This window comes from Onychostruthus taczanowskii, unplaced genomic scaffold (assembly GCF_017590055.1).
Source record: "Onychostruthus taczanowskii isolate IOZ18803 unplaced genomic scaffold, ASM1759005v1 scaffold101, whole genome shotgun sequence".
Lineage (NCBI taxonomy): Eukaryota > Metazoa > Chordata > Aves > Passeriformes > Passeridae > Onychostruthus > Onychostruthus taczanowskii.
Window position 1 is genome coordinate 1,598,506 of NW_024496638.1, and position 18,435 is coordinate 1,616,940.

The following is an 18,435-nucleotide window of genomic DNA, read 5'->3' on the forward strand; positions in this document are numbered from 1 at the left end:
GGGAGCGGGGCAGCCTCCTGCCACTGGGTGGGCTGGGTACACACACGCCCACCCCCGGTCCCCGTCCCGGCAGCACATCGGGGCTGAGGGACGTGCAGTGCCCCGGGAGCGCGGCCGGAGCCTCGCAGGAGCAGAGAGCTCGGAGATGCAGATGCGGAGGAAGCGACTTTAGGGTGTCACCCGCTTAATATTTTCGGGGGGAGTGACCGATCCGGCTATGAAATGGGCTCCGTATCGGATGCGGCCGGATCGATGGAGCTGATAACGGCGAGCTATAAAAGGCCGGGGGGCGGCTGCGGCCGCGCTACAGCCCCGAGGCGCCGCGCCGGGATGGGGCTGCGCCCCGCCGCGCTGGCGCTGCTCGCTCTGGCGGCCGCCGCCGCCTCCGCGCTGCCGCTGCCGCTGCCCGACGCCGGCCCGCACCTCAACTACGGCTGGGGAGAGCCCATCCGGCTGCGGCACCTCTACACCGCCAGCAAGCACGGGCTCTTCAGCTGCTTCCTGCGTATCGGCGCCGACGGCCGGGTGGACGCGGCCGGCAGCCAGAGCCCGCAGAGTGAGTGGCGGCGGCGGGGATGGGGATGGGGATGGAGACAGGGCCGGGGCCGCGGGGGTGACACTGTTGTCCCCGCTCTCTGTCTGCCCGCAGGTCTGCTGGAGATCCGGGCCGTGGCCGTGCGCACCGTGGCCATCAAGGGCGTGCAGAGCTCCCGGTACCTGTGCATGGACGAGGCGGGGCGGCTGCACGGGCAGGTGAGCATCCGCTTGCTGTCCCCGCGGGGATTTTCCACTCTGGAACAGCGTCGTGTTCTAAGAATGGGGTAACAAAGCTTCCAGGTGTCCACCACTGTCCCTCCCCCACCTCCCCGGCCTGTTCTCCCTAGGAACTGCGGTTCTCGTCATGTCACTGCCCGAAAGGCTGTGGGGATTGTTAGAAGGCAGAAAGGAAACGTCGTTTAGAGAGTAAATGATGTTTTGCGTGTCCCCTGCCAAAATATACCGAAAGTACAGCCCAGGGCAAAATTGCATTTATGTTTAAAATTCTCATCGGTGGGAGACTGATTCTGCTGCAGGAATAGATTTAGCTCTGCCGTAGAATATGAATATTTTCTCACTGTTTGGATCAGGTATTCTGGAAAAAAAAAATTTAAAAGAGACTGCTCCTTTGGAGAAGAGTTGCAGGCAGCTAGTTGCCAGGCATACAACTCCCAGGAACATGGGTTGCCATCTCTTAGGAAGTTGCAGACAGGAAAAGGATTTGAGGGAGAAAGGATGCTTCTCCACCACCTCACTTCTGCCCTGCTATAACAGCACAGCTGTGGGACTCTGAGGGGTTGGGGAGTTACAAGCTCCTCTGATGCCTCTAGATCAGCTTTTTCACTGAGTTTAGCAAATAGTCATTGACATAAACTGATTTTTAAGGCATGTGAATACATTCTTGACTCTAGAATTTGACAGGTGCAGTTCCGATTTAGTCTGCACAGAATCCTGAGTTTCACAGAGCTTTTCATGATGCCACAGTAAAGATACAGCTTGATTCTTTTTTGATTACTCCAGCAAAATTTCTGCTGATTTTAATCAGGAAAGGATTTGGCCCATACTCAAAACTCCCAGTATCTTTAATAACAGTAATACTGATGTTTCTGAATGTGGATAAAATTAAGAATGTGGAACAGAGGATTAAGCTTTTCTTTCTGAATTTTGTTGCTTTTTTGGGCTCAAATCAGTCGAGGCTGAGATGAGGTGCATAGGTTCAGATTATATGGTAGGTCAATTATTAGCTTAATTCTTTAATGTATATCCAAAACAAATCAGAGCCTGGATTCTGCTCCCATTGGAGCTACTAGCTGAACTTGAGCAATCACAGAATTTTAAAATGGCTTTCCTATAGCATCATTTTGAAGGCATACACTGGAACTGCATTTGTTGGTGTAGCGTATTAGATGCAGGCTGGAGTTTTATTCTGAAAACACAACAGCATATAGCTGTGCTGTCCCATCTCCGTGTTGGGGACACCTGCTGTCACCTCTGTGCTCACAGCCCAGCCAGCCAGCTCTGCAGGTAAATCTTTACCTTATCAGCACCATGCTCAGGACTGCGAGAACAAAAGGGCAGACACGGTGTCTGAGGGCTGAACCTGTGCTCCTGCAACTTGTCCTGTTTTAACACCGGAAAACTGATGACTGGGGTTGGTTTTTGAATGTGCTGTGTGCTGTAGTCAGTAGTTTAGGGGAAATGCTGAATCTACTGACATACCGTGATTCCTCCTGTGAAAAAAAATCCCTCCTGTGGGAAAAAAAAATCTGGAAATACTTAAAAAGTCTGTTTGGTACTTGTTTAAGAAAACAGACTAGAGACCATCCCAGTATGGAAAAGAGGGAAAGGTGTAGCTGAGACACAGGGACTCAATCAATAACTGTTGTTTGCAGTGTGCACTGCTTGAGCAAGAATCTTTTTTATTTCGTCATCCTTTTTTGTGAGGCTGAGCACTCATAAAGACAGCCAACAATCCAGCCCCAATATTTGGTCATATACATATATTTTTCTCAGATATAATGTGTGTGTAGAAGGATAAATATTGCACTATCTTATTTGAATAAAACATTATTTTAAATTACTTTATTAATTTAAAACATGCTTTTGAAAGATAACCAAATGCACACCCTCAATTTTACTCCGTGTTACTGAGGGTGTCTGAGAAAAGCCCAAAAGTATTAAATATGCTCTCTGTTCAGACAGGCAGAACATTCATGTAAGGACATTTCTGTCTCTGCAGACTGAGACATAATCAGCAATTCTTTTTTATTGACCAAGGTTCAATCACCTGCAGTAGCTGAGACGGAAATAGCAACAAAGTTGTAAGAAACACAGAGCTGGTGTAAAGATCTAGAGAGGTCTGACCTGCTGATATGGGTTTAATATACAAATATTATGTATATTTATATTTATATTTATTTATATGTATATATAACTTAAGATGTTACAGGTATATAATAGCTGTACAGGCTATTGCAAATGTAAGTCTACAAATTCATACCTAAGAAAATACATTCTTCTGTACAAAGTCCTAACTTGTGCTGGTATTAATTCAACAGTTCTCATGTTAACATGAAAATGGCACTTTGTAAAAGGGTCTTTGGCAATTTCAGTAAATTCTGAGTGGAAAAAGGTGGAAATTACCTTTTAGCATTGTTTTACTGATTGGCCGTGCTGCCTTTCTACAGACCTGATCCTGAAGCCCTTGCACAGGCAAAACTCTAACAGAGCAGGAGTCATATACTTGGATTAGGATTTATGACTGCAATTAAGGACAATGCATCTAAATCAGCTCTGGCATCTGAGACTTTTTCCCAGTCCTCAGACAGGATAAGTGTGGTGGCTGTGGAGAAGCACATCCCAGGATTCATCCCTTATTTATTAGGATGGACATGGAAAGAACTTTAGGGGTTCTGGAATGGAATGGAATTTAGAATAGAATAGAATAGAATAGAATAGAATAGAATAGAATAGAATAGAATAGAATAGGGATTGGGAAAGCCAGGATACCCTCACTGAGTGACTAGGACTTTTCCCATCCAAGGTTTGTTTTGTGGTTGAATACAACCAGCCTGCAATTCTCACTATTCCTTGCTTTTCAGCTCAGGTATTCCACTGAAGACTGTTCCTTTGAGGAGGAGATTCGCCCAGACGGCTACAACGTGTATAGATCCAAAAAACACGGAATATCAGTGTCTTTGAGCAGTGCCAAACAAAGACAGCAGTTCAAGGGAAAAGATTTCCTTCCCCTGTCTCACTTCTTGCCCATGATCAACACTGTGCCCATGGAGTCAGCAGACTTTGGTGAATATGGTGATTACAGCCAGGCCTTTGAGCCAGAGGCGTTCTCCTCGCCCCTGGAGACGGACAGCATGGACCCCTTTGGCATCGCCTCCAAACTGTCCCCAGTGAAGAGCCCCAGCTTCCAGAATTGACTCTGCTCCCACACGTGTTTTCACAGAAATATTGAAGAGTACTGCAGGGTTTGTAGCTTTCTGTGTAGTGATATTTGAGAACTTTTTTGTGTGTTTGAGTATGGAGCCAGCCTCATCCTTGTTGTACCTGTAAGAGATGAGTGCCACTAGGCTGTTTTGTAGTCTAAAAGAATTTCCTATCCATAGTTTTGTTTGGAAAAGGAGGATTAAATACAAAAAGTTTAGCAGCCTTATCAGAATTCCTCCATAGGTGGTGATAAAATAACTGTAATTTTTCTATGCCAGCTTCACTTCCACATATATTAACCTGTTATAGCTGCTCGTACGAGCAAATGCAGAAAACCTTTTCCTCTTCAGAGACCACAAACTCAAACACTTGGACCAAAACTAGATGAAGGAAAACATCCTACCAGATGTAACTTGAGTTGATGCTGCTTCTTAAAAGGCTGCTAACAACATTCTGGGGAAAACTTTCTATGGAAAGCATACTACTGAAAAAACAAACCTGCTTGTATATTGTGCTTTTTCTTCCCTTAGAAAGTAGGAAAAGAGAGGGAAAAATTTCTCCCCTTACTGCTAAGAAATACTCTGGGAAGCTTGATTGTTGATTTCTTTTGTAGGCTAAATTATGTTCTCTGTGGCATCAGAATCATCCAGGAGAGAGTTCTCATCAGAATCAGTGAGGATTCAGTGTGTGGTTGGAAAGGTGCCCAGGGATAGAATTGATGTTCATCAGGTAGGGAATGAGCAGCTCAAATGAATGTTTAAATGAAGATTCTGTTGTATATAAGCATGTATATGTCATTAGAAAACAGAGAAAAACACTGAGAACGGATGTATAGGTCAAATCAGTTGTAAAATAGGTTTTTGTGTTTAACCTTTAACCACCAGGAATTTTTTCAAGTCACTTCCAGGCTTGATTCAGCATCCATGGGAATCAGTGGTGAGATGGTTTAGTGAGTTAAAAGCTGCAGAACTGGGTCAGGATTCCCCTTGCAAGAAGGGATTGTGAGTACCTCTGGCCAAGGCACCTGATGTCTTCAAGTTCTGTTCTCCCTCTGAAAAGATTCAATGAAGGGATAACCAAGGTGAAGGCAAAGGAAAAAAAAAAATAAAAAAGAAAAAAAAAAAAAAGGAAGAAAAAAAAGAAAAAAGCTCTACTGGAAATACTGGTGTTCTTCTGACCTAGCACTTCATTGCCAATGCAATATTTATAATTAATTTATTGAATACGTACATCTGTTTATTTTGTTACTGTTATTTATGCTCAAAATTCTATTTATATACTTCTGAAGGTGGGTTTTTTAGTTGTAACAAATCTTGTGAAGTTTTGTAATCAACAGAATTTTAGCCAACAATAGCCAATTTTTAGCCAATTTTGAAATAGCCATAATTTTAGCTAATTTTTAAATTTCTGTGCATTATCATTAGTGTAATGTGTACATTTGCAATAAAAGAGAAAATCATCTTCAACGCTGAAATCTGCTTGAATCTTCTGTCTGTCCCTAAATGCCATATCCACACATCTTTTAAATTCCTCCAGAGATAGTGACTCAACCACCCCTCTTGACAAAAAAATCCTGTGGGTAGAAGGCTGCTCCCATTTAAAAATGGGAACCATTCTAACCAGCGCTGCCAAGGAGAAAAGTGGTGAGTTTTGCCTGAAAAAGATGTCAGTTTCTGGCAGGAAAAGAGCCCGAATGTTTTCATTTGGAAATGCTGTGAGACACAGGAACAGCAGATTTCTTGGCTGGCAAACACCTCCCATGGTGTTTTCCCATTCTCCTTAGTGCTCAGCTACTGCCACATATCCGGAGGGTTCCCACTCCCTGTGTGCTGGAAGAGGTAGTTCTGATTTTCAGGTTGTTTTATTCCAAAACTTTTCAGATTTCAGGGGGTTTCATTTCCAGTTTTGATCAGTCACTATATTTTCTTTAAATGCCTTTTAAAGCCTTTCTTTTTAAAAAAGCCAACAGGAAATGAAATAAAATAAGAATGAACTTTTAAAGTTTGGACAAGAAAAGAAAAGTCACTTTTACTCTTCTGCTAAAAAAAAATTGCACAGATTTTACAGGAAACATGGCAAATAATGGAGTTTGGAGGGTACACAATTTAACTGACCCAGTGAGGGATTTTTGAAGTGGGTGTAACATAGTGAATATTCCTCAAGAGTGCAAAGACAGGCAACCTTACATTTTGGCAACATCGTCTTGAGCTCTCTTGTGACCCTATTTGCTGACACCTTTGGCTTACATTCTTCCACCAGCAGCACTATGATTTTTCCTGCAACAGCATGGTTAGAGGTTGGTTCAATATTTATTCAGACAGAGGGAAGAATGCCAGGAGCTAAATTAACCCACACCACTTCCTGGGGCACTAGAGTTTTCCTTGGAGTTTTCCCATCCCAGCTCTGACCAAACCTGGCTGTTTTGCTTATAAAATCTGACAAGATCTCGGCTTGAGGTGGGAGGATTGCTGGGAAGTGCTTCCCCTGCTCTCCGACACCTGACTCGGTCAGGAACCGGGTGTGCAGAACCTCCAGAGAGGACCTTTGGTTCTGTGGGAATGTAAACACCACCACCACCCCTCAGCACACCCCTGTCCCCTGCCCACCAGAGCTCCTCAAAGGCAGGAGGACAATGGTGATGCTTTCATTTGCAAGAGCACATTTTACAGCCCTAAAACGTTTTTAAAGCTCAGGTGTCAAATGTCTCCTTGGGAAGTCTCAGCTGGAAGCTGTGATGTGCAAATACGAGTTGCTAGAGGAGCGGGGAGGCTGCAGCAAAGGAGATACTGAGCGTCTTCATTTCCAGTTGGAGGAAGTGTAAAAACCTATAAATCAATTCAAAGTCATAGTGTCCACTTTACCTCTGCTCAAATCACTGAAACCCTGTTGGTGGAAAATTTGGGGCCCACTCTTTCTATTCTGCCAGCGTACTTTTCATATAAATGGGGAACAACTTGATAAATTAAATCAAATTTCCCTTTTTTCCCTCAAAAATATACATATTTCAACGCCAGGGTGGCAGAGTGGTGGCCCAGAGAGTGATGGTGAATTGCACTCAGTCACCAGTTATATCCCTCAGGGCTCTGTGCTGGGACCAGTTCTATTTAATATTTTTATAGATGACATGGATGAGGGCATCGAGTCCTTCATTAGTAAATTTGCAGATGACACTAAGCTGGGAGCTTGTGTTGATCTACTGGAAGGAAGGAGGGCCCTGCAGAGAGACTTAGATCAGTCGGATGGATGGGCAGAGTCCAACAGCATGAAGTTTAATTAGTCTAAGTGCCGAGTTCTACATTTTGGCCACAGAAATTCCCTACAGCGTTACAAGCTGGGCACGGTGTGGCTGGACAGCGTTCAGGTGGAAAGGGACCTGGGGGTGCTGCTCGACAGCCGGCTGAATATGAGCCAGCCGTGTGCCCTGTGGGCCAAGAAGGTCATCCTGGCCTGGATCAGGAACAGTGTGGCCAGCAGGAGCAGGGAGGTCATCCTTTCCCTGTACTTGGCACTGGTGAGGCCACACCTGGAGTGCTGTGCCCAGCTCTGGCCCCCCAGTTTGGGAAGGACCAGAGGAGCATGTCCAGAGGAGGCAATGGGGCTGGAGAGGGGCTGGGAACACAAACCCTGTGAGGAATGTTTGAAGCAACTGGGGTTGTTTAGCCTGGAGGACACATAGAGGTGACTTTATGGCTCTCTACAACTTCCTGAGGAGAGCCTGTAGACAGGTGGGGTCAGTCTCTTCTAGCAGGCAGCGCCTGACAGAACAAGAGGACACAGTCTCAAGCTACATCAGGGAAGGTATAGGTTGGATATTAGGAATAAATTTTTCACCAAAAGTATTATAAAGTACTGGAATGCTCTTCCCAGAGAGGTGGTAGAATCACCATCTCTGGATGTGTTTAAAAAAAGACTGGACATGGCACTTGGTGCTATAGTCTAGTTGTGGTGTTAGGGCATAGGTTGGACTCGATCTTAGAGGTCTCTTCCAACCTCATTATTCTGTGATTCTGTGACCCAGAAACACATTTTCATTAAGTATCTGGAAAATAATAGTATAAGCTAACTTTAAAACACGTGCTTGTAAATGAGTGTAAATGTTTCCTTTGACCAGTGTTAACCTGTAACAACTTGTAAGTATTTTAATAGAGCAGCCTAGAACAGCACACTACAGTTTGGGTGGGTATTAACACCAAAAATATTTATGTTTTAGAATCATAGCCTGGTTTGGGTTGGAAGGGTGTTTAAAGATTATAATTTCATTCCAGGGGCAGGGACACCTTTCCACATTGCTCCGATCCCCATCCAACCTGGCCTTGGACACTTTCCAGGGATGGCACATCCACAGCTTCTCTGGGCAACCCAGGGCCGCACCACCCTCACAGGGAAAAATTGTAGGCATATGCACCAAAAATACACTTCTTGAAAGCCACAGATACCAATATTACGTGAGAGAGATGTGTAAAGTCTATCATTCCATGACCAGAGACAGAAGCCGAGAGAACGGCCTGAAGCTGTGTCAGGTTGGATTATCGGGAAAAGGCTCCTCGCCCACAGGGTGGCCGGGCACTGGACCACGCTCCGCACCACAGCGGTCGCAGCACCAAGGCTGGCGGAACTCAGGGAGCCTCTCGACAACGCTTTGAGCGACAGGGTGGGATTTCCGGGACGCGGGGGTGGGATTTTTGGAACACTGGGTGGGTTTTTTGGGACATGGGGCGGGATTTTTGGGACACGGAGGTTTCCCCGTGAACGGCCGGGGCCGGGATCTGCGGCGGCGCTCGGGTGCCCCCTGGTGGCCGCACGCCATCGTCGCGTGTGGGCGTGGCTTACTATGAGGGGGCGTGGTCGGTGACTGCGGGCCACGCCTCCTCCCGCGCGCTGTCCGCTCCCGGCGTGCCTCGCGCCGCCATGGCCGACCTGTTCGATGGGATCGTGATGGCCGAGCAGAGGTGAGGGGACACCGGGACCTGGAGCGGCCCCAGGGCGGCTTCTCGGCAGCGCGGGGCTGCTCTGGGCCTCTGCTTCCCTCTGGGAGCTGCCAGGCGAGCGTCAGGGAAAGGAGGGCGAGCGCTCAGCTCGAGGAGGAGGGCGGGGAAAGTTCGCTTCTCTGAGAGAGGGAGCGGCGCGGAGCGGCCTGAAGCTGGGTCGGGAGAGATTTGGGTTGGACATCAGGGAACCGCTCTTCATCCAGAGGATGGCCGGGCGCTGGGACAGGCTGCCAAGGGAATTGATCTCAGCACAGCCGGGTTGAGGGGCTGAGACCAGCGGGGTGAGGGTCAGCAAGGCCAAGTGCCGGGTCCTGCCCTTGGGCCCCCTCAACCCTCTGCAGCGCTCCAGCATAGCGGGAGAGTTCCTGGAGAGCATCCCGGAGGGAAAGGGCCTGGGGGTGCTGGCCCAGAGCTGCTGAACACGAGCCCAGGTGTGCCCAGGTAGCCAAGAAGGACAATGGCATCCTGGCTTGTGTCAGCAGTAGTGTGGCCAGCAGTCAAGCGCAGTGACCATCCCCCTGCTCTGGGCACCGCCGCGGCCCCACCTTGAGTTGTGGGGTCAGCTTTGGGTCCCACACAACAAGAAAGATTTTGAGGTGCTGGAGTGTGTCCAGAGAAGGGAATTGAGCAGGGCAGGCTCTGGAGCACAAGTTGGGTGAGAAGCGGCTGAGGGAGCTGGGGGGGCTCAGCCTGGAGAAAAGGAGGCTCAGAGAGAACCTTCTCTCTCCCTACAACTCTCTGACAGGAGCCCACCATGTAGGGCCAGACTTTACTCCCTGGTAACAAGTGACAAGAGAACAGGAGATGGCCTCGAGCTGCACCAGAGGAGGTTTCAGTTGGACATAAAGAGGAATTTCTTAAAGGAAAAGGTTGCCAGGCCTTGGAAGGGGCTGCCCTGGGAGCTGCTGGAGTCACCATTTTCATCCAGTGTCCAAGGAACTGCTGGATGTAGCACTCGGGGCTCTGGTCTGGTTGACACAGTGATGATCATTCAAAGGTTGGACTGGATGATCTCAGAGGTCTTTCCAAATCCAACCAAGCCTGTGATTCTGGAACTTAAATTGATTTTGTGTGGTATTTCTAAGCTTTGGAGGCGATGCACGTTTCTGTTGCCCGGGGCCACTGGCGTGCCGTGTGAGCCAGACAGGTGATTCTGCACTCCCAGGTTCCACGGGCAGGGCTACCAGGAGGGGCTGGCTGGAGATTAACAAAGCTGTGATTCTGCACTCCCAGGTTCCACGGGCAGGGCTACCAGGAGGGGCTGGCTGGAGATTAACAAAGCTGTGATTCTGCACTCCCAGGTTCCACGGGGAGGGCTACCAGGAGGGGCTGGCAGAGGGCAGCCACGCTGGAATGGCTGAGGGCAGAAGGTACGGAGCACTCCGTGGAGCCAGGACAGGCTCAGAGGTAAACGGGGAAACTCTTCAGCACTGGAATCTTCTTGTTGTTACAAAATGACAGCCACATGGAAATTTTGAGGCTGAGGCCTGCTGTGTTTCACTGCTTTGTGTGTGTCCAGGAGTTCCCATAAAACTGCTTTGAAGGTGCTGTTCTGAGCTGGAGAGTTCAGCAGATGCACTTGTGTTTTCTCAGCTTATTTGCTGTATGGAGCTTTGGTAATCTTTTTTCCCAAATTTATGGTTAAAGGCCCTCCTGTTCCCCAGTACCATCTGCTGTGGCCCAGCTTAGGGAAAGCATGGAATCTTGAGACATAAAGAAGCAGTTCTGTGTGTCTTGTGAGCTCTCTGTTAATTGTGATGCTGTGGGGGTTTGTGGCACTGTTCCTCTTCTGCACATGGAGCCAGCTCTGTGTGCTGGCACACCTGCATCAATAAGCATTCCTAGGAATTCAGGGGCTGGAGACTGGTGGGGTGGCACCTCAGCTTGTCCCATATGCCCACTCCAGTTTGTCACAGCTACAGAATGAGAATGACAAACAGCAGTCTCCAGAGCTGGATGGTTTGTACAAAATGGTCCTGGGCAGACCATAAGAGAGAATTGCTGTAATCTCCTCATCCTGGGAAAGCCAGAGGGAGGCAGGATTAGACACATCGAGTGAGAGGGTGGCTTGGGTAACCTTATACTTGCCAGCCTTTCCACCTTGGAAACATGTTTGTGTACCCAGGGTTTAGTTTCCTGAAGAGTGAGATACAGTGTAGTGCTTTATTTTTGTTGCACTGTCTATGCTCTGTTGTCCTTTGGGGTTTTTTCTTCCCCTTGTGACTCTTTTTAATTAATTTTAGATTGGTTGCTACCTTGGGTTTGCCCTGACGTGGCAGTGTCTGCTCCAGAAATGCACAGATGAAAAGAACAGGTGAGGTTAAAAAGGCTTAAAGTAATTTCACTGTGACTTCCATTCTTCTCTTCCTATCTTTTTTTTTTTCTGTCCCATTTTGACTAATCTGGTTGCATTTCTTTACTTTGCCCAGTCATGTAAAGTGTTTTTGTTGATTCTTGAATATTTTTGAGCTTTGGACTACTGGTAAGTTGAAATGGAAGCCTTAAATCTGTCAGTTGTGCTTAATTCCCAATTTGGAATAATTCCTAGTTTGGATAATTTCTTATTTAAGAATATTTGGATAATATCTTATTTAAGAATATAAATATCTTCTTACTTAAGAGTACACCTGACAATGGGCTGAATGGGAGAAGTTGAATTAAAGAAGGATGGAGGCCTGGGTTTTGTGCTTTAGATTATTATATATCAGTATAATTTTTATATTGATGGATTGCAAAAACTCCTGTGTGAGGATCATTGGGTTTTCTTTTGATTTGATTAATTTTGTTTTTTTCTAGAAAAAAGATAAGGGCTCTGGATTCGTTAATAGGGATGATTCAAAAATTCCCATATGAAGACCCCACTTATGATAAGCTGCAAGAAGATCTGGAAAAAATCAGAGGAAAATTTAAACAGGTTTGTAGGATTAAGTTGTAATTTTAGCACATAAGTTAATTTTTTAAGATACTTTGTTCCTAAAGCCACTCCAAAATTTTGTGAAGCAGTTATTGTTCTCATTCTGCAATCATAGCAAAATACTTGAAGTGAGATAAATTAATTGAAAATCCTTGATAGTTGAAAATTTCCCAAACAATAACAAATGCAAAATAAAGGAAAAAAAAATTCTTTAAAAAGCAATTTGGAAATAGTCTTTGGCAATTTGAATTACAAGTGGGACCAGAAGAAGAGAAATGGAGCAATTGGGAGTTTTGTTGAACATTCTTCTTGAAAAACAGACCCTTTGAAACACTTCTGTGTATTCCTTTTTAGGTTTGTTCAATGCTAAATATTCAGTCTGATTTTAGAATTGGTAATGAGAGATCTTCACTAACATTTTGAATGCAACAGATGAAGATAATCGTGGATGACCGAAGGAAAAAACCATTAAAAGAACAGATCTGGAAAAGTGTCTATCTACTTTTATATGAAAAAAAAATCAAAATAGTGAAGAGATGTTAAAGGGGAAGTGAAAAATCACTGGACTTGCAATATTATTTAACATTTATTATCTTCAGGTTTTATTTCGGATATTACACACACTAGTGTGTAAATCTGTTAAATAGAAATACTTGTTTTAATTCTTTCCTAGTCTTTTACTGATAATTCCTCAAAAGGAAAATAAGCATTTGCACAGTTTCCTTGTTTAAAGGATGTCTATTACTTAAAAATCTGTGTATGCAGATCATTCAGTTTGCACAATGTGTACATGCTGTGGGTGAAGGAAAATAAAATCAATTTCCTGCAGACTTTGCAGCAGGAAACATTTTTGTGGGGAGAAGATGGAATGGCAGAGGATGTCAGAAAGCAGAGGAGAAGGATGAAGATACCTGCTCAGAATATGGAATTTGCACCTGGTTTTCCAATAGTTTTGCAGACTGGTAGGGGGAAGGGAGCAAACTGCACAAAATCTAATCCGTCCCTCCAAGTTACCAGTTTAAATGGTGGGTGAGATAAACACGACTGCCAGGAGAGTTGTGATCCTCATTGTCTGTATTTATTAGTACCCCTTACACAGACCAGCTTTTATGTGCCAGCCTTGAAAAGTGACCACTTCAGTCTCATTCCAAATCAATGGATGCTGCCAGCTGCGTGTGTTTAACTGTGCTAGCTGAGAGGAGTACCTGGAACAGGCTTTGGCTTGGGCTGCTGGATGTCTTTGCCTTCCAGTAAGGAATTCCAGAATTCCAGCTTTTACCGGCTGTACCCTGTGTGTGTCTGGCTCTGCCTGCACGGCACGGTTCAGCCTTATGAAGACAGACTTGAGGTTTTTGGTTTGTTTAACTGTCTTACACATGAATTTTGATACACACAGGCAGTGTCAGAGCCATCTAGTGGATATGTGGGATTGTAGGAGCTCACAAATATTTGTGTAGGTGAAGTTGTGTTAAAATAGACAGTACAGAACATACACACTCGTGATAATTCTAATTATGTGGAGAATATCTTTGCAAAGAAGTAACACTGAGATAGGAATTAATTTTTACTTGTTTCCTCATTTGCAAAAATGTCTGTAAAAGCAAGGGCAGGGTTGTGAGAGCTCCAGGTGGAGCATTTGTTTAATAGAAGTGTGTGATATGTGAGTGACAAGCCAAGATGCTGCTCCAGAGATTATATCAAACACAATTTTTTTTGTTCAGCTCAGGAGAGAAAGGGTCTTTGGCAGTCAGGTGGTGACTGTTATTTGGAAAATTGCTTTGGTGGCTAATTTTCTTGTATTGCTTTAGTTCTATTTTTAAAAAATAAAATTATAGTAAATTATTATATAAATACATGTGTATATGCTGAACTATAAATATTGTATCAACCAGGATTTCCAGGTGGGATATACCAAGTTTAGGGTTATCTGTTAGGTCTTTAATTTTTTTAATTAAGTTTCATTTATGTGGACACATTGATGGAGTCTCTTCTTCCATGAGTCTGTGTTTTTCTGAATATCTGCTGTTTCACACCTTGTGTGGGCCTGGTTTGGTTTATTAAATGAGGTACAGTTCAAAATTCTGTTGGATGTGCAGTTGTGTGCTTTCTTCAGTGCCATTTTTTTGTTTTCTGCAGTGATTTGTGGGGGTTTGTGTCACATTCAGTGCTGTGGCAGTGGAACATTCCCAGCATTCTCTGGAGGTGTTTTTATGCCTGATTTACAGCTGAGGTTTTGGGTATGCCTGATTTATAGCCCAGGTTACATCAAGAATATTCATTTGTCTTTGTCTTAGGGTCACAAAGATACTGAAAAATATGCAACCGTGTACATTATGATACTGGTTATTAATAAAGCAGGACATCGAGATTGTGGCTTGGTACTGATTGTCCAAGAAGTTTGAAATTTTGCAGAAGTAAGACTTAAGAATATATCTCTGTACTCATTCACCTCCCCTACTTATAGCTCAGTAGTTATAGAGGAATGTTTGAAACATTTCACTCAGCAATTTCTGACTTGCCTGGGCTGTGTTCTAGCTTGTTTTGTCTCTTCGTGATCATCTCTCAGCTGAGCCTGTGGAATATGGAATTTTATTAGAAGGTGGATATACAGCTCATTACTGCTAGGCTGCTGAAGTCATGGCAGTCCAGAAGAGTTGTAATTTTCCTTTCTGCAATGTGTGATGAGTACAAGAAATAGTGAATTTTGAGGCATCAGCTGAGAGGTAAACTTTGAATACCATTCCCAAGCACAATTCTTGTTCTGTATTCATTAAGCAACTTCCTTTCCATTTCTTGTCAGCTGTACTTAAGGTGATTCTTCAGTACAAATTCCAGCTTTGAGTGAATATCTATAATCGGCAGAAATGGGTGAAATAAATCAGAAAAAAAAAAGAATCTGGGTGTGCAATTGTTTGCTTCAAAACCAATCCTGTAGAGGTACTCTGGCTCATTTGAATCCTGACCTGTTTATCTGAAACAAGGTTGTGGTAATTTCCATGTTAGATTAAATTTGGAGTTTTAATTTTCCAGTAAATCAGTTTCAACATTTATATAAGTTTTGGTTTTTGAAGAGATGCAAGAGAGAGAGTTTGAACCTGCCCTGAATTTATGAATGCTAATTTACACTTTGGATGGAAATAGAACTTCCTGCATTGGAATAAAGGGAAATCCATCTGTCAAAAGTCTGCCTGCACCCTAATATCCCACAGTGCTTTAGAGTAAGAACTTAATATTTCTGGTATTGTTTTCTGATTCTTTCTATTCTTGGTGCCTTCTGAATAGTGCCCTTTGCAACTTCTTACGACCATGACTTCTGGTCTAATTGCAGTCTAAAACTTCAGCTTTCATAGTTTGGCAAGTAACCATGAAGATTCTCATTTTACAGTCTGCCAGAGTTGTTTTTTTAATGGATAAAGTTGTGACAGTACACATTCCCACAGAAGTGGATGTATCACCAGGGAAAAAGGGGATTTGGGAGGTGTGAGAGGAGTTCAGCAGGTTCCCAATTGCAAGTTGTGGTGTCTGGGACTGATGTGTAAAGGCCAACTGGAACAAAGCACTGCTGAAGCACTTCAGTGTGTCCCAGGGTTCGGAACTGCAGGACCAGCCTAGCCTGGGGTGATAATAAAAGTAATAATAAAAGTTCTGTGTGCTGTTTTGTAAACTTGCACAGTCAGTTCATTTGTAGCTAACCTGAATATCTCTTTGACCTTACACTGGGAATACTCCCACCTTAGTTACTGGAGTGTTTATTCCCTAAGTGTGATCATTAAATTTTTTCAGCATTTTTCATGCTAGAATTCTGTAGTACTACTTATGAAATGCTGCACTACTGTGTGGAAGTAGACATGGTCACTAAGCTCATCTGAAATGTGGAAGGCTTCCTAAATCCATGGAATATATGAAAAGTGAAAAAACCTCAAACATTATTTCACTTGATTCCAAAGCAGCTTGCTGCACAATGTTTTAAATTATTTTATCCTATTCTGTAACCATAACTAATTGAGCACTAGTGCAGCATTCTGCCTATCTGGTTTTGGGGAGACTTCTGAATAGGAATAAGAAATGGCATAAAACTTTTGCCTTGGAAAAATTAGAAAGCTACACAATTCAAGTTGTGCAGAATTTGTTAGGGTGACATCTGAAATAGTGGCCTCTTGTCTGATAGAATTTAACTGATACTTGGTTCCTAATAAAATCATCACGTTTTATTTTAGCAAAATGTTCAGTAGAAAGAACATTGATTATTCAGTCCCTGCATCCTGACTGTGCATCAGACAGAATCAGCTCAGCATTTGCCACTGTTCCATTTCTGATTTTAACTCCCTATTTTGCTGCTTTATCTCAACACTTTTTAACTTTCAGCATCTTCAGGATTCTGGGGAATAAACACTATGTGGAATCTTTCTTGATAGTAGGAACTGTGAGTCAGCAACCCTTTAATTTTTTTAGTTGCAGCCATTGTTCCAGCAGCAAGCTTTGCTGCTATTGTCCACTGTTTGTCCAGCTCACGTTTACTGGACTGTGGGAACGGATTAGGGTTTCATGGCTTTTTTTTTTCTTCTTGCATAAACTCTTGATCAAAGACATTCCTTGGATGACAAAACACTGTATACTGTGTCACACAGCCCTGACCAGACTGCACGAACAGTAGTTTAAAAACACATGCCTACATTGTTCTCTAAACTGGCCTGCTTTTTTTTTTTTGCAATGTATGTGCAGACATTGAATTTTTGAGTCCCCGTTTACCTCTGTTAAAAACACACACACATACAGAAGTTGTTGTTAATAAGCAGTTGACAGTTTCTGAAATAGAAGTTAAAAAGCAGATTACTCTGAGACTAAGAATAGACAGAAGAGAATGTCATTTCTTAGCAGAGCTAGGAGTTATATCTGCAGTGTATTTCCTTCCTGAGGAGACCTTGGTTGTGGGGCAGGTGGTCAAGTACACTGGAAACCTAAACCCACATGGATTATGGCACCATTTGATGTGCCACAGCCAGAACCCCTGAGTTGGGTAGAGAATGATTGCAGCACAGTTTGGGACTGCATTAACCTGCTTCGCCATAAGTACATTGTTAGAACCACATTTTGAGAACCTGGCTTATTATAGTTTTATATAGTCTTGGTCTTTAAGTTCACTTATGCATTAAGAGGAGGAGAAATTTCAGAAAATTCCAGTAGCATCATTATTCCTCAAATGAATGAGAAAGGAAAAAATGGTGTTAGCAAGCATGGAGACACTTTTTCAAGGAGCCTTGCCTTGTGATTTGCCTGAAATACTCCTTCAACAGAAACATGGAGGAAAGAGATTCCTGGAGACACGTTGAGCAGGTTTACAGAGGGTTTTAAAAACATGGGAGGGCTGATTTTGGTGGTGGGAAAGCTGTTTGCAAAGGATGTTCCACAAACACAAGGGTTTGCATTGTCTGGCTCTGCAACACTGTTGAGCACTGTCATGCAGAAGTGAAGGCAGATGAAACTTCTTTCACTGACATTGGAAAGTCATATCCATAAGGGAAGAACCCTTCTGATCCTTTGCAGTCCAAGGGTCTCCATGGAAAGAGAAACCTAAAAAATATGTGGCTAACGGATGTGTTGTCTAAAAGGAATTAAATGGTCAGAGAGAGTGACTGAAATGGCTACAGAAATATTAAGTCAAACCCACAAAATAAATGTATTACATTTAGAAGAAATTATGTTTACTTATGAGTAAATAATTTATGATGCCTTCTGGAAATTTAACAGCACACATTGGCTGAAGTTTTGCTCTTCATATTTAAAATAGCCAAATGTAAAGAACTTTGGTCTGTGGATGTTCAGGGAGGAAAGAAAGCTGTTCAAAAAGAATACCCTGTATTTGAACAATCTGGAGTGATACAATCTAATAAAGGGGAGAAATGAAACATCAAAAAGCTCAATTGCCCGTTGCAGAGAGTTTGCCATCAGAGAGTGGCTCAGGACACCAGGTCACTGCCTGGGCTGGCTCAGGGGTGTTGTCACAATGCCCTGCTGGTGCTTTCGTGGGCCTTGGGTGAGGATCTGCCCCTCTCAGGCCAGCCCCTTGGAGACTGTTGCTAATGCTACAACATACATCTCAGCCACAAACAGCCACAAACGTGGTGGCTGTCAATGAGAGACCAGAATATGGCTTGTGAGGGAATTAAGCCATGTCACAGGGCTGCTCCCAGGTGGGATGGATGAAACAAAACCACTTGGCAACGTAAAATCTAAAATTTATTTATTCAGCAGGGAAGGGTGAGTGGATGGCAATTTTCATTCTGTGATGCACGTGCTACAATCATGACTCAGAGCTCTAGACCTCTGTTCCCCACATGGATCCAGAGGAGGATTCCTTCTCTGGCCAGTCCATGTGTCAGGTCCTGCCTTGGAGCTTGGCCCCTGCATGTCACAATTCCTCCTTTGGTTCAGCGTTCCTGGTGCTGGTAGAGATCCACACCTGTCAATTCCCTGAAATATGAGACTTTTTAACAGCCCATCTTCACACAGGCAGAAAGGAGAACAGGTCTAGGTAGGGCTCTGCAGGTGCTATAG

The 18,435-nt window shown here is 44.1% G+C and overlaps 1 protein-coding gene across 1 annotated transcript; it reads left to right on the forward strand.

Moving 5' to 3' along the window:
- Positions 1–222: 222 nt before the first annotated feature.
- FGF19 (fibroblast growth factor 19) lies at positions 223–4,499 on the forward strand. Its single transcript, XM_041411245.1, has 3 exons — positions 223–556; positions 650–753; positions 3,639–4,499. Exons 1-3 carry the CDS (start codon positions 223–225, stop codon positions 3,969–3,971), a joined length of 771 nt encoding a protein of 256 aa, XP_041267179.1. The 3' UTR covers positions 3,972–4,499.
- Positions 4,500–18,435: the final 13,936 nt, after the last annotated feature.